Here is a 26,089-nt window from a genome sequence, read left to right as displayed (position 1 = left end):
GGTCAACAAATAAAATATTTACTATATCAAATCCTGTTCATCAATTAAGAGAATCAACACAGGGTAGATGGTGCCTGAATCAGCAACAATAAGCCACTCCTAGGGCATCCCAAACTCCAATGCAAGATGGAGTATGCACATTAAGTGCAGAATCCACGTGCAAAAGGCTCAAAGCATAATGTATATTTTCAATAAAATTTCGTTTTTCACCTTCTTGTATACACATGTACCATATAAACACATAGAGACAGTTTCCCTGAACTGCAAAGCAACAAGATGAACAGGGCCTAACTGAAAATGTTTACAATACAAATTTTAATGGGAAAAGGAACAAAGTACGATATACAGGAATAGAATTTTATTCTGTTTCTGGACTCTAGTGCTATTTTGGCTGCCAATAATACACAAAATTTCCACTGAAGGGCAAGTCAAACCAATTTCCCTTAGGATGGAGGCATCCGAAAACTTACCAAGGTTATTATATTAGTGCCTATGCATTCTTTAAGCAGATGAACTGCTTCATTTTGAATCCATGTCAAACCACAAGAACTGGCTGATAATAACATTCAATTAAAATTATCTCGTTCTTCTAGAAAAAATTTGGCTAACAGCTACAACTCACATTTTCTCGCTGGGCACAATAGGGCGATTGATGCTAGAAGGAAACAGGATAGGTTTATATCAAAGATCCGAAGGATCAGGTTGGTGACAGTGTGTAGGTTTAACCTCTTACACAAACTTGTTAGATGAAAGAGCCACTTCTGCTGAGCATGAAACTATGAGAAAGCTAGAGCTAGAACTCGCAAATATGTAAGTTGTGCTAGTTAGACAGATGTTTTGAAAAACCCAAACTTTACACTCGATGCATATTTGTATCTTTTGATGTTGTACTTAGTGCTGCTTTACACCACTCAGGCTTACTGAGAAAAGCAGAAGCTGCTCCCCTGCTAGGCTGTCTGGGTGAGTTTGCCATCTGATCTACTGAATACACAGATAAAAGTTGCCGCATACTTTTTTCCTTTTCAAGTACAGTACTGTAACTTGGAAAGTTCCTTTATTCTCAACTCCACTGATGCAAGAAAGTGGCAGAAATACAGCAGCTTTGGCTGCTTTCCTTTAGTAGGTCTTTGTAACTAATCCTTTAATGCTAAGGAAACAATAGGTATTTCATTTTGTATGGAAAAAAACACTCTAGTTATAGAAAATAAAGGCAATGCCTTCCAAAAATTGGAAGAGTGCTACTGACCACTTGATTCTACTGCTACCCTGTCTTCAAATATTGGTAAATAGTTACCCTGTACAGGTATCGGATTCATCAGGTTTCTCTGTCACGCTTAAGAAAAGCCCAACTATTATGAAAAAACTTGGTAAGTTTAACAAAGATATTTCTATTTCACTGTGATCTGCCATTCAAAAGTGTTCGTCTGTCATTTTTAAAAAAAACACTCTGATATTTGATCTGCTTGAGTTTTAGTTACATGTAAAGCTGGAGAGCCAGCAGAAAATTCTAAATGGAATCTGAAGATTTCTAAAGTCAACACAAATTTTGGCAAGAGTATTTTAATGTATAAAGCTGAAATCCTCGGTGACTCTCTCCTGCTGGAGATGCTGCTCTCTGGAGCAGCCAGCACCATGATTAGTACAAAACCAAAAGCAACCTATATTAGAACATACAGTTTTGCAAAAAAATGTTTACGCAAATACTGGAAATTGTGTTGTCATGCTGGAATCGGCCAATGCAATCTGGTGCTGTTGTGGCTCACTCCTGGGATCAGCCACACCATGAGAAAGATATCTAAGGGAAATATAAGTTGATAAGTAGACCAGGTCCACATCCCCAAATCTCTATTTGCCAAACCCTGCAACTTGTGTTACTGTGCCAGGCTTTAAAAATCTTTACTACAGAGTAATAAATGTTTGTGGACTACGGAAGGTTTGCTTTGAAGATGTCATTTTCTCCAGCAACCTTTTGTTGGTTGAATATATAGTTCACACATATTGTGTTTCCACCTACACGCTGGAGAAGCCCTGCAGTCAAGGCTGTTCCAGGACCAGGGAAGGAGGCTGCGTTCCAGGAACTCACTGGAACTGGAACAAAGAACAGCCCTTGGAAAGTCTACACAGTCCTATGCACAGACTGTTTTACAGATGCCCTGTGTTTGGAGGACATTAGACACTTGTTTTTATCTTTATCTTTTTTTTTTTCTTCTCTCCAGTAAAGGTGCAGACTTTTGAGCACAGGCTCTTCCCCCCAGGCAGTCTGCCTCGTAACTTCTGGGTATCTCCCCAACCCTGTCTTTCTAAGCACCACTTTCTCCTCCACATAAAAGTCCCTGTGCTCTTTGGAGAATAAAACGTCTTTGAAATGCAACAGTAAACTGTAACCATCAGAGCAGCCTTAAAACAGCTAATTTTCATTTTCTTATATCATAGTTATAAGCATTGTCTGCCTTTATCAGCTGCGTAGGCTTATGTCAGTATTACTTAACATGCTAATAAAAGTGTTTTCTCTACCTTTCTAATCGCCTAGGACCCCATTCAGTGTTATTACTCCTGTCTTGTCAGTTAAAAGCAGTGAATTTTATGGCTTGTTTTTAATTCCTTGTCACCATTTTTCCAGTGCAAAATTAGTATAGTCCACCTCATTACAAGAAACTGATAGCTTAGCTATATAAGACTTTATATTTTGTTATGCATTTGTGAAATCTTTAATTCCATAATTTGGAGACTGGTAGATGTAAGGTGGCATCCCTTCCAGGGCTAAAAAAGAATAAAAAGGACTTCATGCAGCAAAGTGCCTTCTGGAGGGAAAGCAAAACACTGAGGACAGCAATGATAACGTAGGAAAAAAAGTAAAACCACAAACTTTTAAACCTGCCGGATAAAACTGGACTGCAGTTCAGAGGACTAGGCAAGCACTAGTTCTAGTCTTTTATAAAACTTGTAAGTATGATTTTGCTGTTGGCCATGGTAAGTTCTTCAATGTGTTGAAACATGAAAAGTCAAGAAAAATGCCAGAGTGCAAAGCTTGCTGCAGGAAAAAAAGATGACTCAATTCTTTGTCTCACAAAGCATGTCAAAGATATTATAAAGTACTTACAGATGCTCAGCCACTCGGATTGCCTGATTGGCCAAACATCTGAAACCCTGTAATTTTGCAGAGAAGGTACTATGCTTCAGACAATGAAATAATTTCTGTGGCAACAGAAAGAGAGATATGATTATGAAAAGGAGAGAGAACTTCTTAAAATCAGAATTTCAGTTGTGATTAACAACTGTTTAACCTTGACACAAAAATAAGCCTATTTTTATTACCATTTATAACGAATGTGTCAATATAGCCTTTCAAAGATAACCATGTAATGGAATCAAGAGACAGAGCATGAACAACAGTCGATAAGCTTGGGGCTAAACCCTCATTTCTCTAACAGACTGAATTTGGGTGAAACTGGTATTCATATAAACAAAGACCGTGAAAGGTGCCTCAGAGTTTGGACCCCAGGTAAAAGAGAAAGCAAAACCATAAAAGCCCTGCAGATTTCATTTACCTATCCTTTTGGAAGACACTATTTCCTCTGCTGATCAAACAGAATATAGGAAATTATGAGCAAGATAATGTTATTTGCCTAGTAAATTTTAATGACTGCTTTACAATGCTAAGGTACAAATGTTGGTGCCTTGTAATTCCCCGCTAATAAAAGACACTGCAGAGTTATTATTATTATTATAGACTAAAGTCAGCGACAAAGAAATAGAGATCCATGAAAAACCACTCCATGTATTTAACATCAAGAGGGTCCCTTAAAACTCTTTATTTCACCATGCCAAATAGTTTATCATGGTAATGCTTAGCCACAAAACCAATTAGATGGATTTGAGATCCCTCTGGAGAACTTTGTGACATACACATCTCTGAAGATCTTCAATGACTGACAGAATTTGGCATGTCTGTGGCCATCGAACCATCACAAACAGTAATGCATGTTCTGACCAGATGTCTTATAAGACATGAGTCAGTGTCAGCTTCAACAGTGAAACACTGACCTCCTTTTCACAGGCACTGTTAGCTAAAAAACCCCAAACACCTTCAGCCGAGTTTAAATAAAAAATACAATAAAATATTAAAGAAGCTTATAAATAATGTGGATCTTATTAGAAAAAGTTTATTACACAGCTATTCAACAGTAGTCTAGATTATAACAGCTAACCCTACTGCATCAACGTATGCTGGAGAGGAGAGAAAGTCAAGACTCACTTAAAGTCCTTGAAATAATACGTCTTCACTTTACCCTAAGTTTTAGGTTTTCGTTTTTAGTTTACACTAAGCTTACAGGTTCTTTTTCCTAATTTACGTCCTCAGTGCTATCAGTTACACATGCTCACAGCCTTCCCAACAACCAGTCATTACAGTCTTTCTGCTGTAAATACAAAGAAAATGCTGAACATGTAAATTGTTCCCCCTTTATTTGCCACGGCTTGGAAACTTGTCAGCAGCCTTAACAAAAAGGTAAAGAACTGAACTGGCCCAGCTTTCTCAAAAGAGTCTGACAAGACTGCAATGCCCTTGTTAGACGCAGCTTTAACACTGGGCGATCTCATTTCCAAAACCACTCTACAGTTTTGTTACTGTTTGGATCCTGAAACTGTTCTCGCAGAAGGGCTGATGCGCTGACGCATGGATCCAGAGCTCAGGAGTCCGGAGTTAATCTCCATCTTTGCCACAAACCTTGGACAAAGTCAAGGCTCTACCCTCCAACGTCTCTTTTGTAAGACAGGACTAAAAATGCTTCTTCTCTGTACTCTAGATCAGGTCAATTTAGGTTGTATGCTCTCTGATGCCTCTCCTCCCTTAATAAGCACTAATAAGGACATCTAAAACACTGAGAGTTAGCTTTGCTCGGGACTTTTAAACCCACAAATTAGAATTATTTATTTCTTACTAAACCCAACATTGGCTATTGCAGAGTACAATGGTGGTATTCCAAAAGGTATTTTGAGGACAATAGACTAAGTACTTCTGCAGGACTAGTCACTCAGTCAATGTTCCCATAGCTCTGACATGCTTTTTCTTTTAATACAAAATATTATTTGTAATTACAAATGGAATTTGCTAATAAACATGGTTGATAATGAAATATAACTACACGCAAAATTAGCTTGTTCACAGAATTTTTAACAACACAGTTTTTCTGATACACTGCATTTTAGAGATGTTTGTAAATACCATCAGTATATTTTGACAACTACTTTCTGGAAACAAAGATATCGGGTGCCCTTAAAGAAATGTTCTGAATGCTTTAAAACATCCCAAGGTTTAAAATAATTTGTTTTGCTTTTAGCAGGAACCAAACATGAAAGGGAGGGGGGATTATGCAAATCAAACAAGAAGGACATGCGGCCAGGCATGTCGCCCTGGCACAGCAGGACGCAGGCAGACCGGAGGGGTGGGCTGGGCAGCAGATGAGTGCTCTGAGCACCAAGCCCAGGTGACCACGCACTCTCTTTATGGGGCAATTTGCTGGCACAACACGCCAAAATAGAGTGATATCAGTGTAAACCCACCCCCCGTGGAAACAGTATTCCAGAATAAAAGGAAACAGAGTACCCCACACAAGGACTGACTCAAGCATAACTACAGCAGAGTAAGTATCCTGTTATGGTTGCACTGAGAAGTTTCACCGTCTTGATAAAACCCTCAGTCCAACCTTTGCATAGAGGAAATTGTCTTTTTGCTCCAAGATACGACAGCATCTAACAAATATATGGTGATGTTGAGAATACGCAATGCCCACATAGGTCTAGATAATTTAAAAGCAGAAGTTTTCTCCTTTGTTCCGCTATGGCTATAAAATACATTTTTAATTTTTTTCCCTCTCAACATTTTTAAACATAACAAAGACAGACAACTGTTTCAAAATTTTTCACATGAAGGGGAACATTATTATATGCCATTCTTTCCTAGAAATCTTTTAAGTCTTATTTATTTACAGAATTAATCTGATCATAAGCTGGCTGACACACAAAGTGTTGAAACATGTCATCTTCAAACCATGTTTTGCTAATGAAATTTTGGTGTTAATTCAGGGGATATAACAGAATCCTAGAATCTGTAATATGAGCCAAACAACAAATGTGGTTCCTCTGGCAAAAAAGCATCATTTTCTCCCTTTTCTGTTGTGGGTTTGTCACTGCATGCTCTCCATCATCCATTTCTTTCCAGAATCTACTTTTTGACGTGGAGTCCCCACTTGGCCATCAAATTCTACATTAAAACACTCTGAACATGTTTTGCAGTTCCAAACCCAGGACTGTTTTGCACTTTCAGTCCCAGGATCCAAAAGGATTTCATAAAAAAAACCTAAGGCTGGGATTTCATAAATAACCTCCAGGTAGCTCTACAATGCAATCAACTTCATGCTAGTGCTGAGTCCGGCCAGTAACCACTGCCAAAAGCAGCAGCAGAGTTAGGTAAATGCTCTGACCGTTTGTATTGAGCTCCGGGTTGTTGTGACTAGATTGCTATCGGGATGCAAGAAAGCTAGTTTAAATTTAGCCTTAATAAGTTTACACTACACTTCAATGACTAACATAGCTCCTGCATAGACATTCTCAAGAGTTCAGCACCCAAACCCTTACTGGAGGGTGCCTTCCAAAATCCCAGTCTAAAGCATCACAAATGAGTTAACAGACACGGCAATTTAAGCAACTTTTCCAAGCATCTGCAGGGCATTAATATAATTGTGCTCTCAACTAATCCTATGGGCTAAACCAATGGTTCCTGATCTTTGAAGTGTAAGCACGTTACAGGAGAGGCATGGCACAGAGACCAGGTGAGCTTTGCTGGATTTGCCCCATGCCAGGCCAACTGCAGTGTCCTTGTACTCTGCTCCAAAGAATGCAAGTCCTGGTAAGTTCAAAGCAAAGATATCCACGCAGCACTGAACGGCGAGCTGTGCTTTTGGGATTGCCCTCTGTGTCAACACTGTCGTAATCCCAACAGGCTCCAACTCAACAGTGGCGAAAAGGCAGTGACAGGAGTCGCTCAGTTGTTCAACGCCTTGTCGGACCATTGCTTCTAAGGTCTTTGCTATTAGACATTGCAACTCGATGGCATCCAAACTGGTTACTTTATAAGCCACAAGAAAGGAATGTGAAGAGCCAAAATTTTATCCTGATTTTATGACTCTGACAGCACAAACTTTAACTTGCCCTTAGGCCAGACAAATCACAGTGTAATACAGAATGCCAAGTTCTTTAAGCATTTGTCTCAAACTGACCCAAACTGAGGCCATCTGAAGCCAAAAAAGGTTGCTCAGATTCGGTTTTTAGGTTGTCAAAAGAAGTGAAATGTTCTTAAAAGTTTCATTTATTCTTTTTCACTAATGTTTAAGATACTACTTTAAAAAAAAAGATTAAGGAGATAGTTGTTATTATTCCAGAATTGTATCTTAGAATCTTTAACTAGCAAAGAGTCAGGAATTTGAATTAACATCAAAATCATGTATTATGGCATCCACATCTGGATATCACTTCACTGACTAAATCCAAAACTTCTCTGAGAGCCAGTTGGTTTCCGTAAAAATGTATTTCTCCCTTTGAAAGGAAATAATAATTGGAAGGTCTTACAGGAAGTCAACCCAATACCATATAAAGGAAATTGCAATCTGTTCCTCAATGTTAGTTTAAATCATTAAATCAATGTTAAATTGAGCAAATGCCCATTTTCTTAACAGTAGCCTTTTCGATAGCTTATATTATATTAAGTCTTCTCAAAGGCTTATGCTATATTAAGAATTGCTTTGTCTTTAGAATGTTTCTTTAATCATCCTTCAAGGTCTTCAGCTTGCCCTAGGTTAGATGTTGTTCCCCATGTCTAGGACATCTAGGATTCCACTTTCATCAAGACCAATTTTTTCTGCCCCAGGCTAATAAAAAGCAAAGTATTTCTGCATATGCTTGTCTAGAAGTATGTGTAGTTTTTAAAAATACTAAGTGATCGAATATTAAAAACACCTCTTTCTGGTTCCACAAGCATACACAGCAGTTTACCTTCCTAAGAATTTTCTGTTTGTGTATCTGGCTTTCAGTAAATTTCCATTAAATCAGTGGTTTCAAAGGAAGATTTTTTTTTTAAAAGTACAATATTAGTGATACTAAACAAAGTTCATAACAGCTCCTGCAATTTCTTCCACAAGTTGACCAAATCTTATAAAACACACTCACAGCACCAGTGCTAAAATCTCTCTGGGACACTGTTCAGAAACCCAGTGCAGAATTCCCCTTGGGTTTTTATGTATTTCATTACATTTTGAGGTAATAATGTCAAAATTAAGTTTATAATAGCCAAACACCGATTTACATGGAGAAGGATTTCATACAACCTATCATCATTAGTGTTCAGAAACTGTTGTTACCAACAGCTGAGTTATTTCCACTGAATGTCATTTAGTCTAGGTGCATCCATAAATTCAACAGTAACACTTGCACCAGGTGCTAAGAAAAAAGCTGCTAAACAGTCTAAAATACATATTTCAAATATATAACTCAAGAAGGTATAATGCATGATAACTGTTGAATTACAGCATATTTCTGACTACATGGAAGACTATTCCACTGTCACAGGGTTTCTGTATATCTTGGTGGCCACTGGGAAAGTGGAGAAACTACAAATAGCACGTTTTCCTAATTGGCAAAAATCCACCTGTACCACAAAATAACATTATATAACTATTTGCAGATCCTAGTGACAATAAAAGCTACCTCTAGTGATTCAGTTTGGATAACAGATTATAGCCAACATCTATATGGTTATACCTTTGACAGAAGAGACTAAAGATTGATCAGAAAGAAAATTCTGTTCCTCAACACACACACACACAAATAAAGAGATATTTTCCTTAAGGGGAAAAAAAAATAATCATTAAACAAAGAACACTCTGCAGATGATGAGATAGTAATGTCAACTTAATTTCTTTATGCAAATCATTCAGATGTAGAGGACAACATTAACTGTACCGTAACTGAACATCAGATAGTTCCAACATGTAAAAACTCCCATGGTTTCTTTGCAGCACAAAAAGTTAGAAAAACTGTAGGAGTTCATTTTTTCATGAGTTTCTAGATGTAACGGAATTCTTTGTTTGGTACTAGTAAATGTCTTTACAAAGAAAAAAAGGAAATTCCTTCCTCTATACAACTTTTAATGAAGTGTTTTGGTTGTCAACCCTAGCAGATTACATAGTTTCAAAAACCTTCCATTGCTCTTTACTATTCCGAAATGAAAAATGTCTAAAAAGTAATTCTGCTTGCTTCTGCAGGTGGGATTCTCTGCAGCTGCTTTGAATCAGGGCGTCAAAGCAGCAAGAAAAAGAGTCCAAATATTCGGAACCTGTAGTGTCTTAAAGTGTCTTTGAAAATGACCAGAGAATGCAACTCCGATGCAAAATATGTAGAAATCTAATGAAAAAAAGTTACAAATAACAAATGTTTTATTCCACTCATATTTAGCAGAGACTTTGTTTTCAGTGGAACCTAAGAACATACTTTCCTTCACTGCAGCCTTAAACATGAAAGGTGAGATCGCCTGGTGAAAACCAAGCTAAAGCCCGTGCCACACTGCTGGCTCTTCAGGGGTGCAACTCGACTCTCCTGTTTTTCACCTTTTTTTTTTTTTCCAAGTACTGAAAGCACTGTATAAAGGTGCTGAAAATATGATAAAATACCTGAGTCAATATTAAAAGGAAAAGAACGGGAAAATTTCAACTATTTGACTGAAGTGGATGGATTAGACTCGCCAAACCCAAACGTTTTATGCAGGCATGTGATCAGCTAGAGGAAAGAGAGCCTGAGTCATCAGCTACATCAAAGTCAAGGTCCAGTGAATGGAATTAGTGAGCACTGCGTGAACAGGAACGATACCTGCATTCATCTGCCCACTGCAGAACTTTTAATTACACTCAAACAGCCAGTAGCATCAGTGACTAAAATCCCCAGATTACCTTGATTGCTCTGTCATTATCTGTAATCAGCTGCTGCTTCTTATCTTCAAACTTTTGTACAACTTCCTGGAGCCGCTGCTCTGCGGCAAGCTGCTGCCGGCTGTTCTCCTCTGTCAGAGAGGAAATGGTTGTCTTAAGTTCAGCTATGATCTAAAAAGAAAACAGCATGCTAAATCTCTCTTCAGTAAAAGGCATGTATTTTGCATGTTTTTATGCTCAGTACAAGCATGGCATTGGCATACTCTGCTGTGCAAGCTAAATATTTTAAATTAACATATTACACACCAGCAAGCATGAAATTCCACACAGAGAAAAAGGAATATAATAAGGTTGCAAATGACAAAAATTGCTGAACACAAAATATTTGGAAGGGTTTTCCACTACAACATTCCAAAATATTTACTCATGAGAACAAAGCACATCTGTGATCTTCAAAATAGAGCATGTTTCCCGTCTTCCACTGCACTGAAACCAGTACTGCAAATTTACATGGTGATGGTGGTGGTCGTTTTCTAGAAGGATACTTTATAGTTTGATACTGCAGAGAAGAAAAAACCCTAAATTTACATACCGGACTGAAATTTAAACTCGATAGTGAAATTTCTGAGCTGCTGAAAGGAGCATACTCTGCCTAGCAATACAGCGGGGACCTGATTCAATGTCCAGGACCCTTAAACTAGACCTTTTACATGATTCATTCATGATTTGTTGAAATGTACTTGTTTCACCTTTTTTATCACTGTGGAAAGTCATAACTAAAGCTGATCCTTCAGGCATATTTACAGAATTTTATGGTGACATGTAAGTCATCACCCAACAAAGCACTTAAACATGTGGGAGAGTCACTGACTTTAATGGATATATTCAAGCTTAAGGTTAAGCTGTTGTAGCAGCATAATATAGTCTAATTCTAAAAACACTTCAGCATACAGGCAGTTCAGGGAGAGACTGCCAGAGTGCTCAGACTTTTGTGTTTGCAAGGCCTCCTCATTGGTAGAGAAACATTTAACTATACTAAGGTCACAGTTATTTAGGAGAAAAAAAAATGGGGTTTTTTAGAACTACTAACAGGATATAGGACTAACATAATATGAAATACTCTACAAATGAAAGTACTAGAGTCACTGGGGAAGGGGAAAAAGGACCGATTAAAACTCTACTGTAAATGTATTTATCTGTTTTACTACCTGAAAACCCCAGAGAGTAACAAAGATTATGAGTAAAACCTACATGGATATTTCTTTTCTAAAAACAAATATTAAAAAAGATAATATACCGATAAAAGGAAGGCTATTTGCTCTTAATGAGATCGATGGGCCAAAGTTTAGAGATTACCTGGATAGGTGTAACTCTTTAGGCAGAATTAAGCAGTATCACCGGGTTTGCAATTTAGATCATGATTTAGATGACACACAATTTGCACAAATTTGGCTTTGCTAGGTGTGTAACACACACGGTGAGAAAGCAGGAGAAATCGATGGATCATACAAATTATTAAGATAACAACTTGAGGCCATGCAAACCTATACCACTTCGTGGATGTTCCATTTTGTCACTTTTAAAAAAGAAAACAAAACAACAAACCCTTTAATATAACATAAAAGTGAAATTTAAAGCTTTTACTGGGTTAAGACTCTGGACTAGGATAAGAGTTCTGAAATGCATGCAAGGAAATTTCAGCATGAATTGATGGAGAAAGATCTGCTTTGTGCAGTACTTTTCAGAGAAAAAAAAATGTTTACTTTGTATAAACTTCAGAGGAAATTTCTTGAAATATCTCCTCTGTGTGGGTGTTAAAAGTGAATGTTCCAAGAGGCCACAGAGAGTAAGATTAGACAGATGTTGTCAGCAACATGACCACAAGAAAAGTTGCAATTGACCTATTATTAATTCTGAGCTACAAAAAAACCCCTACGTTCAAGTAACTTCAGGGATTTGATTCAAACCCACAAAAGTAAAGAAATTCAGACATCAGGGTGAAACTCCTCTATTGTGCCAAATAGCCCTGACATATGATGTACGTGTTGTGTCTGCCACAGAAAGCGCAGAGGAATGCCGGTTCTGGTCAGTGGGTCCATCGCTCCCCAATAAAGAGAACAGTGTCTTAGCTACAGCAATGCCTAGCTTAAAAAAAACCCCAGGTCGCAAAATTTTTCCATTTTGAGACTATTCTACAGGCCAATAAATTTCAGTCTGACAAAATTTATTGTGACATTGAGGTTAAATGGTTATTACCTTGCACTACACTACCTAGGTGTTCCCACTGTAACAATTAAAGCAATTTCCCTCACCCCTTGTTTAAAAATTGAGAGATGCTTAAATTATTCCATCTGCTTTTAATGAACGGACCAAGACCCATTTTCGTTCTGACAGTAAACTTTGCCTGGCATAGAGAGGCTGACTTTTGATTCCACTCACTAGGCATGACAATAGCATAAAAGTGACAATGCCAAAAGGTAACACAGAGTTAGCAGTGAAGAGGATCTCCTCCTTAAGGTCTGGCATGCATTAAATGTTACTTTTTGAGCTTTATCAATTTTCTGCTATTCAGGTTCAGATGGCACGGTAAAAAAGATAGGGGTTTTTTTTGTTGTTTCTTTCTTTCTTTATAAATAAGGCTCTCAATACATGACTAAAAAGGCATTTAGGAGGAGAGCATTCTCTCTGATTTATCACATCATCATGGAATTGTTGAGGGTGGAAGGGACCAGCTCAAAGCAGGATCACCCAGAGCTGGTTGCTCAGGATCATGTCCAGTCAGGTTTTGAGTATCTCCAAGGATGGACACCCCACAACCTCTCTGTATGCAAATAAATGTGCAGAAAACACACATTGGGTTTTAGAAATATAATGCAAAAACATATTTACCAATGATTCTGATAAATGCAGGCTCAAAAAATGTAGTTTGAAAAAGTGATAGCCCAATAAATTTCATTGAAACAACTAAAGCCAAAATTTTGGACAAGTGTTACATGAGAATGAGACTCAAAGGTAGCTGAAAAGCTGAAATCAGGACTTTTAAAATATTTTAAAGTGTTTGTAAAAGAGTAAAGTTTGCAATTTCTTGTCATTCTCTCACTGATCACCTCTGCCTAGTTCGAGGCTTCTAAACCATTCTTTGTAGTGTTTTTATTGATTTTAATAAGAGTATTATTAGACTATTATTACTATTGCTGAAAACACACTTTAAGTAAAAGGCAGGCGTTCTGCTGTGGTTAGGAAGAATGAGAAGAATGACACCTCCACATAAATCGTCATGGCAATTTTCTTATTATTAAAAGCTTAACTTCTGGCTGCATCTCCATCATTTTTTACACTTCAGTACTACCTGTCAATCAAACTGAAAGCTGAAATACTTAAAAAACATCCTGTCTTATCATTTTTAAGCATATATGTAAATTCAACACACATTTTCATCTTCCATGTTCAAAAGACTACTCTGAAGAACAAAAGCTCAAGTCAAAACCAGTTTGCTTTCAGGACGCTGACATTCTTCAAAGTGTTATTTTGAGCAAAAATGCTGAACTGGCTAGGAGCAACGACAAACATCAAGATGGCACAGTTGGGACTGCCGCCCTGCCATCGGCTGCGCGGGCAAACACCACCTTGTGACACGAAATGCAAGTCCTGGTTGTGCAACTGTTCCTGATTTTATGAGATGTGCTCACTGACGGGACACCTCGCCTTCCCTTCCCACCGACTGATGGAGGACTCGGTCCTCTTGGGCCTCAGGAGAGGAAAAAGTAAACATAGAAACACAGAATGGTTTGGGTTGGAAGGGACCTTTAAAGATCATCTATTTCCAACGCCCCTGCTGTGGGCAGGGACACAGAGAGAAGAAAAAGATGAACTTTAGAACTCAAAAAACCCCACCCATTTTTTCTAGTCAGCTTAATGCTCTGTGTTTTTTGAAAGGTTAAAATCTGCAAGAAAGACATTGGATGTCTGATTTGGGAAACAGGTATGGCTTCTCTTGGTCGTCAAGACCTACACTTAAGAGCAGAAGTAATTATGCTTTTCATCAAGTTTCCAAATCAAATGGATTCATGTGAGGTTCCTGCCTTCTCGCTACCTACCTGCGAGGATTTAGCCAGCTTCTGACTGTACTCCTTCTCAGTCTGCTTCAGCCGGCTGTTTGCCTGAAATACACACAAAAGGCAACCAGATTAGCTCAGATGAAGAACGTGTACAGACACTTTGCCACCGACCCCTCTGCTTGGCACCTCATCCACATGCCTATCGCTGAGCGGCTGGGACCCGCGCCAACTCCAACGCCCTTTTGTGGCAGCCAAAAAACCACAAGGGCTTGCCTTTGATCTCGGGCCAACTATTCATCACTTAAAAGAGGGGAGAAATTGTACCTCTGCTGCCAATTATTAGAAAAACATAAAGACTTCTGCGGATTAAAAAAAAAAAAAGAGAAAGAGCGAGAGTGTGTGTGTGGCAGGGAGAGGGAGGCAACACACACACGAGTTTATGAGGGTGACTTCGTTTCTGAACGGAGGGAAAGGAGAAAGTCCCAGGCACAGGCTGCAAGGGTGCAGTGCGGCATGGAGGACACGACTTCGTGTCTCAACTTGGTGTCTGCATCTGCCTTCTGTCCCACTGCACGTCCCTTCTGTTTTAAAGGTGGCGATTACACTGAAAATCGACCCAACGTGCAGCTGAACCAACTGAGAGCTCTTAGACGTACAGCTCTCTCCTCCTCCTAGCATTTTTTTTTCACAACTCTAAGATATTTTTCTATAGTTCTGGGGAAAAATAGCTCTTAAGGGTTTTTCTTCAAATAATTTAATTTCAGAAATAATTCAATAATAACTAAAAAATAAATTCAATTTAATTTCAGGACACAATTATGATTTGTATTTTTCTTGCCAAGTGCCACAGTATTATATTGATAATACCTCAAACGGCTGTCCTCAAATGAACTGCTAAGCGCTCTCGTGTTCTTGGCTCTAAAACTTGAGGACAGGTGTCTAAGAAAAATATTTTCTTAGGGGGACAGAATATTACGAAGCTGAGTTCTGAAGCAAACTTAAGCTGATTAAGTTTTCAAAAAATCTATCTGACCTCGTGTTCAAATCTTTGATCTGTCGTCCGTAGTTTTATGGCACAGCATCCAGCACACAAACACACATGCTCCTTCAGCTGCCTGTGTGCCAGCGCCTGTTTTGGGGGACCACAGAAGCCACGGGCCCCCTGAAGCCTCTGAACCCTGCTTGGATCCAGTTGCAAGACTGAAACTCCAGTTCTGCAAACACCAGGGATTTCAGTCAAGCAAATAGTCTTATTGATTTTACTGGACTATAAATTTAGGAGCTTAAAGTTGCAGACAGTGTTTGCGAATCACCACCAAGCATGATAGGGCTCGAATCATCTTGTACAATCCAGGCAGTTATGTATGGTGCAGCTTAATATATTACAGCCAGTTAAAAATAATCTTAAAGTTTACATGATACTGCAATTTAAGATCTTGAATCCCTTCAAATTCCAAAATTACGAAACATATGGAGGTCTCTAGATTTCATCTGTTGGTTGGTACTAAGACATCTACTAAAAAAAGTTAATCAAAACCAATTATCAAATATGAGCATAATTTTTGAGAACATATGTTTTGGTGGTTTTTTGTTATAAACAGAGATAATGGCACTACATACTGGTTTAAGAGAGCGTATACAAGAATTCTGGAGCACCAGACAAATTAAATTCCACTTCTTCTACATTTATCATTTAAAGCATGCCACAAAGTATGTAAGGGCATATTGTGGGGCTGCATAAATAAAAAGAGAGCAGTAACACAGAAGCAGTTATGCCAGACAGCTCTGTGCATGCTACATTTCTCTTTGTACTCAGGCTGACCCACGTTAACACTCTTTCCACTGTATTGTCATCTAGTTTCAGATAACGTTTTACCACCACTGCACATCATAAAGTGACTGAAACTGCCAGTTTATCTTTAAGGAAAAAAAGTAAAAAATAAATTACAGTAATAGTATAAATTACTGTTACTCCCAGAAAGGGAGATACACTAGTCAGCAAGGCACTGCAAAGAAGATCACATTACAGCTGCTCTCACTCAACTTGCCTGGGGTAAAAGTCTTCATCTTTCATAGAAGCAGTTTTATAACCTCCTGAACCCAGAAAATAAATCCCAATAAATAATAAGAAAAAACACCCATAACGTTCATAAACAAATTAGAACTTGTTTGTTCACACTGAGTAGAACCAGGATGACCTCTGATAGACATGACAGAGGCGATCCAAAAGAAAGATATGCTGAATTTCAGTGTTTTATTGCTAACCGAAGGCAAAGAAAGTATATCCTATCAGCTTATTTAAAGGCAATTACATTTTATTTTATAACGGCTTTAACAAATTCCAATTAGCAAAATATTTATAATTATCTCCCAGTCATCAACAAATCACAGATTCTTGCGTTTACTTGCAGTCCCAAACATCCTTATTTGAGGGGTCTGATTTTCAGAAGTACTGAGCTACCAAAACTTCCACTGGAGATGGCAAAAACACATTTAGACCGGCTCTAGTTGTCTAAAACTGGCTATCTAGACCCTGTGGCACTAAAAACTATGGACACCTGCCGACTTCAGCTTTTCTCTCTAGATCTGTAACACCGCACAGGTCTTGTATCATTACAAACTGCAGAGGTAGCACCCGCAAAGCTCTGCAGAAGGCAGTTTCTACAAGTTGTATCACACTGGTCAGCTGAAAAGATCTAATTCATGGCGATGCACAGGAACCCTCTTTTCCCTTATCTTCTTTTACTGCAGAAATATAAAACTTTTCCCTTTTTAAAACCTGCAACTAAACTAATTTAATACCTCGACTATAGGCTGTTGCTTTGCAGCCTAGGGAGGCATAAACCTGCTCCCCTGGGGCTCATGTAGCACTGCTACACACAAAAAAAGCACCTTTTCACTTTTTTTTTGGTGGTAAGAAATAGCTTACTGCAAAGTAAATACACATAGCTGCGTACATTGAACACCACGGAAGATTTACATTACATTTATCTTGACAACGAGAAGGTTAAAAATGGCATGGTGTACACAAGCAGCATTTTCCTGGGCTCCTTCTTCTGTAACAGGCTGCTCGGCTCATGCATTGTATGAAGCGTAAGCTGCTTCTGTATTATTTTAAGGGCATTCCCTTGCTTTCAGGTTACATGCTATTTCAGAAACATAATGAGTAAGAATCCAACTGGAAGGTGAACATTTGGAGGGTCAGCCAGTATTCATTAAAGTCTAACTCTTTTTATAGCAACGGGCAGCACTGCAAATATAGTTAATGGTCTTAAACTAGTTTTCTGTGTGCAAGAGGCAGCTGCTGAAATTCACACTTGGCAAAAACTTGTCAGAAATATCAATTGTAATATCCATTTTTATAATAAAAAGGTTTAAATTGGATAAGCCACAGAGGAATCCCACTGATTCAAAAATTAACTTCTGTTTAGTTTCACACAGTTAATACATATTTTAGCTAAAATTATCTGATTATGACAATTTTACATGCAGTTATTTTATATTACAGAGTGAAGACTTTTGCATTAAAAAGATTATGTCCTTGTTACAGTTAATTGGTTTTAAAAACCAACTATAATTCTATAACAAGCCTTAAAGCATCATATTGTGGTTGCTGAGCAAAACTGCACCGACTCCAACAAAACATCTCACGTAAGAATTAAAAACGGTATTAGCACTACAGATGTGGTATCGGAATTAATGGATGCTATTCTAACACAGTCTGATTTTCATTTTTTCCTTTCATGAAACAGAACAGCATTACTAAGAATAAAAGAGCAAAGGATCTATGATGGGACCACACCACAAAAGCATACCATGCCCTACCCTAATTACACAGTTTTTATATGCTATTTTTAAGGTGTAAGATCTATTAGAAAGGACTTTTAGTTCTAGTTCCACTCGATGAAACACATGCACTAAACAGCCCCGGGGGCTGCTCACCGGTACGGCCACCTCCAGTGTCAACAGTAGCTCTAGCTGCACTATGGGGTTGGCAGGTACATGGACAACTTCATCTTCCATCAACATCCATGAAGGCGTTTAGGACGTCTGGAATGTTTATGAAAAACGCAGCTGTTAAGAATTTTTTGGAACAGTACAAATCTGTGCACAGGGACATGGTTTAGTGGTGGACTTGGCAGTGTTAGGTTTACAGTTGGACTGGATGATCTTAAAAGTCTTTTCCAACCTAAATGATTCTATGATTCTATATCTTCCAGCTTTGGAATGGTGATTTTCAGATGGAAAGTTAGATTTCAATTACCCTATAAAATTAATACGAAAACTAACTCCTGCAACCCAAACGTGGGTAGATCTGTAAGAGGTAAGGGTGCATCGTGAAATCCTGTTCACCTATATATGAATTACAGTTTTGTGACTGATTCAGTAGTGTTTCAATTTTATTTCAATCTCCCCAAAACACAAACAAACAACAAAACCCCCACAAATATAACTCTCAAACTAGGCAGTTATATATACACACCCATATTCACTAACAGAAAAGCAGATTTAAGGAATCTGTTTAGGGTACTAGCTATGAAATAACCATTTTTCAAAATGCCTGCAACTAGCTAAATGAAGGCCATACATAAGCTGATCCTCCATAATTAGTTAGATAAAAGTGTAAGCAAACTGGAAAAAAAAAAAAAAGAAGGAAAAAAATCAAAGGGTGGGGGAAGGAGAAGAAAGAAAACTTGCTTCGGGGAAGAAGCAACTGTTCTCTGATGTGCAGCAAAGACTTTAACATCAAAGAACTAATGTAAATGGGGCCCATTTACCTTAAAAAACAACACACCACTCCACATTCTGGAATATTTCTATTTAAGTTTGACAGCATTATGCTTTGTACCAAAATTCAAGATTGTGTAATTTGACAGACGTCAAAAGAAAATGACCTTCAGAATGGCTAACTGTAGCAATTTTTGTTATTAAGTATGTTAAAACACTCTGTACAGTATCTGTTTAAACTTCAGAGGTTAGCAGATCACCTTTTAAGTTCATCGGATCATACATAAAAATTTCATTTCGACCTCAAAGCCCGAAACATATATTTTCCTTATGTGCCTGTAATACCGACAGCGGGTGACTTCCTACGCCAATACTCTTGCTCTTTCTACTGCTCTCCCCACCAATCAGATACCAAATGGAAAGCCGAATCTCTGTGTAACAGTGAAAATAGCATACCAGTTCAAATATGCAATTTGAGCCACCCAAAAGACCATTAAAAATAGTTCAATATCCAAAATGATGTTAACAGAATAATTAGTCCAGTACCAAATGACTTCGAGGGTTTTGAAAATGAATGATAGAAATCCCAATCTGTCACACCCACAAATCCTATTAATATTCTATTTTATATTCCACTTTTGTAGGTCTATAAAGCTTTTTCTTTTTTTAATTTTAAACATACATCTTTAGGAGAAAAAAACCCTCTCATTCATGTGCTAAGTACTTTTCATTGGGAAAAAACCAAGAATGAATAGAAATGAATTTGACACTCTACCTGTATGGAGAATTGCCTTTCTGCAGTATATTGCAATTCTGTGCTTAATGGGGCCTACTGAAAAACTGTTTGTGCAATTTGTGCCTTAGGAAAGGCTCTGATTTCCAGTCCTTTCATTTAAACTAACAGCGTATTTCTAATCATCCTGAAATTACATAGAGACATTAAATGCACACATTTAACTCTTCCAAAAATTCTTCTGTGAGACTCCAACTGCATGGCGTCTGATCCCAAAGTTATACCATCCTTGCACTAGTATGCAATTACTAGCTTCATCTACATGGATTTACTGAGCATCTAAATGTTTCCCAGGTTCACTAATATTCACTAATATTCAATGTTGCAGTGAGCCAGGCACCTTATTTAAAACCAACTGCACGATTTGGCCTAACGTACAAGCCTTGTATACAATACAAGGTTTTAAAACCAGATTAGCAGTCTAGGTTTTGCCACACAAAATTTTTCAATACCTTAAAGATACTTTATGCAAGACAGTACTGATACATGCATCAGGCATTTAAAAGGGCAGGCAGCGAATTATAGTTTAATCTGAAGATGTACTGTGACATTTTGCCAAAACAGTTCGGAGGCAGGTGGCTTTTACATTATGGCACGATTCCTTCTTTTGCTCAACATTCAAGTAAGATGAACTGAGTAAACCTAGTGAAGATGTTGAGACTGTAACACTCTCCACATTCGGGTACTGAAGCTTAGTTTTCCTGCAGCCACAAGCCTAAATCTGGTACAGCACAAATACATTCCTGGATTACGATTTTTCATATTTCCTGCTTTTCTTCTGTTCTGTCCAACTAAATTAAGATGGTTATTTAAAGTGGGTTTAAGACATGATATCAAAAGTGGTGGCATTTTCTTCTTCAGAGCCTTAACAAATAAAACATGCACCCAACGGGAATTATTTGAGCTTTTACAAGCTGCCTTTATTAATCAGAAATACTGGGCACCTCTGCTATACAGACACCGCACTTGCCCACGTGCACTCTGTCTCTCTCTCCCACTCTAATATAAAGAAGTTTACAGAATAGTTTGTATCACTCAGGCCCAGATGTTTCTGGTACCCGAACAGCTGACACCCAGTAAAATCACGAAGGGATAGGCTGCTAAACATCTTTGAAGATGCAAGCCAAAGCTAATGTTTCTTCCGCAAGTAGAAGGCAACGGTACCAAGATGTGACACTGACCCGTGATTTGACTTATTTAAAGGTTACTTAATATGAGCTTTACAATACACGATTCTTTCAGAAATCGGAGATTTCTGAGACCCGTGCACTTTATCATTATGTATCAGCTAAGTTTACACACCTTGATTTTTGCCAGGCAGAGACTGTAAGGCTCCTGAAAGGACTATAAAGGGATAAGAATGTGATTTTTATTTTTTAGATTCTCCATTGCTGTTTTAAGTTGAATTTTGTGGCAATAACAAGCAAATGTTAAGAAGATAATGACTAGAAAAGAATCCTACATATGTATCATTTTGAGAAAGAACCTTTTTTATTAAATAGAAAGAAAACTGGAGACAAAAGGACAGACTCGGTATTACTAAGTTAACTTGGTATTACTAAATTACGTCATCAGATGAGAGCCCAACAAAAGTTAAGCTCCTACAGTTGGAAAGACAAACATTGAAAATACGACAAAATCCCCTAACAAATCTATGTTCTGAAGCAATCAGTGTTTCTTAGCAAGATTATACTGGATTACTTTTTGTAGCTTTAAATACAACGAAGCTTCCCGAAAAGAACGACAACTTCACAGAGCCAGGAAGCGTTACTGTGCATGGTTACTCATCGGTACAAGTCCAGCAAAGTCCCGATTAAAAAGAGAATGGAATATATTGCTCAATCGTGAAAGCAATTAAAAACATAAATAAGACACTGCGAGACTCTTAACATTCCCAATGTTTAATTATTTATCCGTTCTCCGTCCTGCAGCTGTAGGTCAGAATTAACTCCTCTGAACTAAATACAGGAGAACTCTTTTGGGGATTTGTACCTTTTTCATTTTCAAGCAAACATCCAAATTCATTTCAAATTCACACAAGAACTGCAACAGTTTCACCTAAATCAGATTTTCTACAAGTTAAACACCCCTCCTACACTCAGATGTGATTGTGAAACTACTTTGATCTCTGTTCCCAAATTTATTGCTCTGTGTAATCCATGACAAAATATAATGTGATTTACTGTATCTCTATATGACAGCCCAGCAGCTGACAGAACTTAATAATTTAGCATAAGAAAAAAACCTTCTGGCACCAAAATATACAAATCATAATTGAGGCACTTTAGTATCACATTACAATGAAGCATATGCAGACTGATCATGAGAACTTCAAAACAATTAGAATTCTTTCTCACCCATTTAATGAAGGTGGGTTTTATTCCATGACATGTTCTGCAGTTGTAAGCAAGTCGTTTTGGAACACTTTTGTTTCTTCACACTAAAGACTGAAGGACTAATAACATTGTTTTACCCCTTCCCTATTTCCCAAACACTCCTTCCCCTCCAAAAAGGAAAAAAAGCAGCCACCGATACGAAGGAAGAGCAAATTACTGTAAACAATGTCTTCAAATTGTGCCAGAATTTAAATATGCAATAAAGATGTTTTACATTAGTTTGGTGTTGATAACCGAGCATTTTCTCTAAAATAAAGCTATAGTGACAAATTTAAATATCCAAACACTGACCTAAGCAGGGATGTGGTGGACATGTTCTGTGGGGCAGCTTTCGTTTTGGCTTGTGCCGACCCTCAGGTTTGGGGGACCTGAGAAAGTCTTTGCGTAAAGGATGCATTACCCCAGAAACTTCCAAGAAAAGTAAGAATGTGGAGCACGTGGCATGGGATGCAGGAGAAATTTCCACTTAGTATTTACTAATTCCAGATAACAAACACCAGTTGCCGTTGTTTGCATAAACAAAACCATAAACGAGCCCCAGTGAAATCAGCAGCCATCGCTGCAGGTACCGGGATCCAGTAACAGGGCATCGGTCGTAGGACCTGTCCTCTCGCCCCTGCCTAGGCACCCAGACCAGATGGTATTCATTCAATAATTCTGAAAGAATCTAAGAATGAATTGGCCAAGTTGTTAATAAAAAAAAACAAACCACCCCAAACAAACCAGTTATCTCACATTACAATAAGGTACCGTACTGGAGAATAGCCAGTGTACCCTGGAATGTAAAGATAAGTAGAACTGGTAAATTAGAGAAAACTGTACCTACAAGCAATCAGCCTTCTCCAAGACACGTAGTATTGGGGGAAAAAAAAGAAAGGAGAGAATGAGGTAATAATTCAATTGGGCTTTAAAAAATATTTAATAAGGTTAAAATAATAAGCAATTGTGTATTACAAGATAAGGTTGGTGCGTTACAGTTTGTTTGGACAGTGAAGAAAGGCTCAGGAAACTATTGAAAAAATAATTAGAACGGTCATTCTGCCACTGGAAAAGCCTCCTGCACTTCGTAACCAGGAAAGTTAAGGCTGAAATATCAGTTGTACTAAAAACATCAGGTATGTCCTCCAGAGACAGGCTCATGGGCCACCCAGCCCAATGTCCTCTCCAGAGGCGCGGGAGATGCTGCTTGCAGAGCCTGCAGAAGCCTGGCCCCCTTCTGCAGTTCGTACCCCTCGTATTCCCCCAGCACCCACAACTCCTGTATCAGGGAAGTTAGAAGTTAAATCCCTGCTTATTCCTATTAGTGACTGGTTACGAACATGCTGCTTGTAAAACTGTTCAATCCTTTTTTGCACCTGCTAATAATATCTGCCTTCACAACCTCCATGGAAATCAAATCTGTTGTTTAGAGAAGTACCTTCTTTCACCAGTTTTAAATCAATCTCTTATTAGTTTCCAGCAACTACGCCCAAGTTCTTGGGCAGTAAATAACAATTCAGCATCCACCTTATCCACCATCTTCATGATTTTGTGAGTCTCAATCTTATGAATATACACCAAAGGCTACAACCTGGAAGTTACAGCATTGAGAAAAAGCAGAGAGTGCCCTGGTGAGGCAGAACTAGAAGTGGTGTTTGGACACAGACTTGAAAAGAAATAGGAGACAGAGAAAACAAAAAAAACCCACCTGTGAATACTTCTTAGATAAATGCCTTAGATTAATACCAGTTGGTTAAAAAAAAACCCCAAACTTCTCAAACAACTAACCGACTATAATTGATATGATAGGGAGTGAATAAAGTGCACTGAAAGACAGGCCATATGATAGAGCTGTAGTTTTAATTATATCAGTCCTTACCCTGTTGAAAGATATCTTTCTGTTTCCATATTGTGTCATAATTTATCATTTAGCTCAATTATGCTTCTTCTTGTCTGGTTCCCATTTCTTAACAGCATTGCGTCAGTCGTTTTCATTTTTAACCCTATGGTGTTATTTGTGAATGCAAATAATGTGGTGCTTGATCTCCTCTCCAAACGTTAATGAAGGTGTTAAAAAGCAAGCCTAATGCTCATGGGTGCATATTTTCCCCCACAGTGACAGTTACACCAGCTACTCTTGGTTACCTCTGGAACCAGGTTTATAAATACAATTGATGGGCAGAAATCTTACCTATTTTCTGTTTTGTTTTTCTGAGGTTTTTTTGTGTTTTGTTTTGTTTTTTAAAGGAGGTAGAAGCAGAGTAACTCTCTGTGAATAACTGAGACTATTGCTTTGAAATATCTCCTGTAGGGACACAGCCATAAATTCTGTTTAGTCTCATTTGAGTGAAATATCCCTGAGACTATTCTACCGTATTTTTCTTCATGCTTGGCTCTGTTGATTGAAGACTCTTCCAAATGGCTCCCCTAAGGGATGATGCAATTCCTGTGACCATGTTCCTGGTCCACTATCATCTTTCTTTTTCTTTGGAGGAATAAGAAGGAGCAGTACAAAAGGGGACACACTAGAGAGGAAATTGGTTTTCTCCCCTCATCTGTGAGCAAAATTTTATTGCAAGAGTTGCTGTAAAAGTACTATAAAGACGAATTAAATAATCTGCACATCTTGTGCTAACATATGCTAACTTTGCTATACAAATCTTTTCTCTTTTTGAAATACCTTTCTTTTTTCTTGATCTTCTAGGCTTTTGGCAGATTTTTTCCAACAGAGCCAAAGTACTATGCTCATTTTTAATAATATTAGTTGGTGAATCACTAACACAGTGTCAGAAATGTTCAAGAACCAAATGTAAGTAAATGTACCTAGACTCAACAACACAAAACCAACAAAAATATTACTACCTTGGAATAGAGAGATAATATCATAGACAATAGTTCTCAGATTATAATGAAAAAAATTAAGAGACTCGGGAATATCCAACTCTTCTTGGTAAGAATTAGAAGCTCTTTAGATCATTCACAGCTAAGCCCTAAACAAAAGAACCTATGTAATAGATTCAAACGCACATTTAAAAATTTTCGTCTAAAAAAAGGGCACATATACAACTGGTGGAGATCCTGAATGCATTCAGCAAGGAGATAAACATACGTCTACATTATAATTAGATACCAATTTAATGATATCATTATACTCGGGAAGAATACATGTCCGTATTTTATGGTTGACCTATTTGCCCCCATGTAAATAACCAGGGTATCGCTGCAATGAGTGTGAAAATAGTTCATCTGGATGCTCACCTAAATGAAGGTAGCTATACTACGGCTATTAGCGTTCAAGCTAATGAAGTGAAAGGTGTCACTCAGATCAAAGACTTCATTATGCTAAGTCGTCTAAGCAGGCACCTACAGAATTGCTGCAGAGATGGTCCGGTTCCCAGAAGGTCTTAGATACAAAGATGGAACCGTTTTTGGTAGTTAATGAAATGTAGAGTTGGCAGAGAACAACAACAGCTAGAGAGATAGTATTCAACAGCGTAAGCTAATGGAAAGCATGCAATGCTTATTCTTTATGAGCAGAAGTAACTTAACTGCTTAGGGGCAACTCAATACTTTTAACAGAGTATCTCTTGAAGTCCCTCTTTAATCTCTGAAGATGTCATATTCTTTCTCTTCATCTTCTATTTCTTTGCCAGTGCTGAACAGTATGACATCATCTGTATGAGTACTGACAATAGTGCCAGAACAGATATTGAAAATTAAAGATATTCCTACATATGCAGTATGAAAGTATGCCCAACGAGCATGTCCAACTGGACTGCATCCTAGGGCTGTACTTGCTAGTTAATTAATCCAGCATCAAAGCTTGATAATAAAGGGAGGACTGCAATGCTCTCTAGGGCACATTATCAGTACCTTATTTGCAAACTATATGCAGGTAGAAGTTGTTCAAAAATCAAGCATCCAATTATAGGACACTGCAGATTTTTGAAAAAGGCCCCGTAACAAAAACACTATATTACAACAATTATTATATAAAATAGTTATTCTTAATTAGGGAAGCGGTCACTTATACCGAGTACGATACTTTTAACTGATTTATATTTTTTTAAATTTTAACCTTAACTTTGAATTTCCTGGGCATTTCAGTCTTATGTGGACTTCCCACCAGACATAGATGGAGTGATCATAACAGGTACA

At 38.0% G+C, this 26,089-nt stretch overlaps 1 protein-coding gene across 1 annotated transcript in view; it reads right to left on the bottom strand.

The window, feature by feature from the left end:
- Window positions 1-26,089, bottom strand: part of CEP112 (centrosomal protein 112) — a 171,100-nt gene that overhangs the window by 32,865 nt on the left and 112,146 nt on the right. The window contains exons 21-22 of the mRNA XM_009283475.2: window positions 14,075-14,137; window positions 9,999-10,148 (exon numbers count right to left, since the gene is read on the bottom strand). Of these exons, the coding sequence (XP_009281750.1) occupies window positions 9,999-10,148; window positions 14,075-14,137 (213 nt within the window). The remainder of the gene's footprint in view (window positions 1-9,998; window positions 10,149-14,074; window positions 14,138-26,089) is intronic.

This window comes from Aptenodytes forsteri, unplaced genomic scaffold (assembly GCF_000699145.1).
Source record: "Aptenodytes forsteri isolate BGI_AS27 unplaced genomic scaffold, ASM69914v1 Scaffold86, whole genome shotgun sequence".
Classification (NCBI taxonomy): Eukaryota; Metazoa; Chordata; class Aves; order Sphenisciformes; family Spheniscidae; genus Aptenodytes; species Aptenodytes forsteri.
This window is presented reverse-complemented; position numbering and strand designations above follow the sequence as displayed.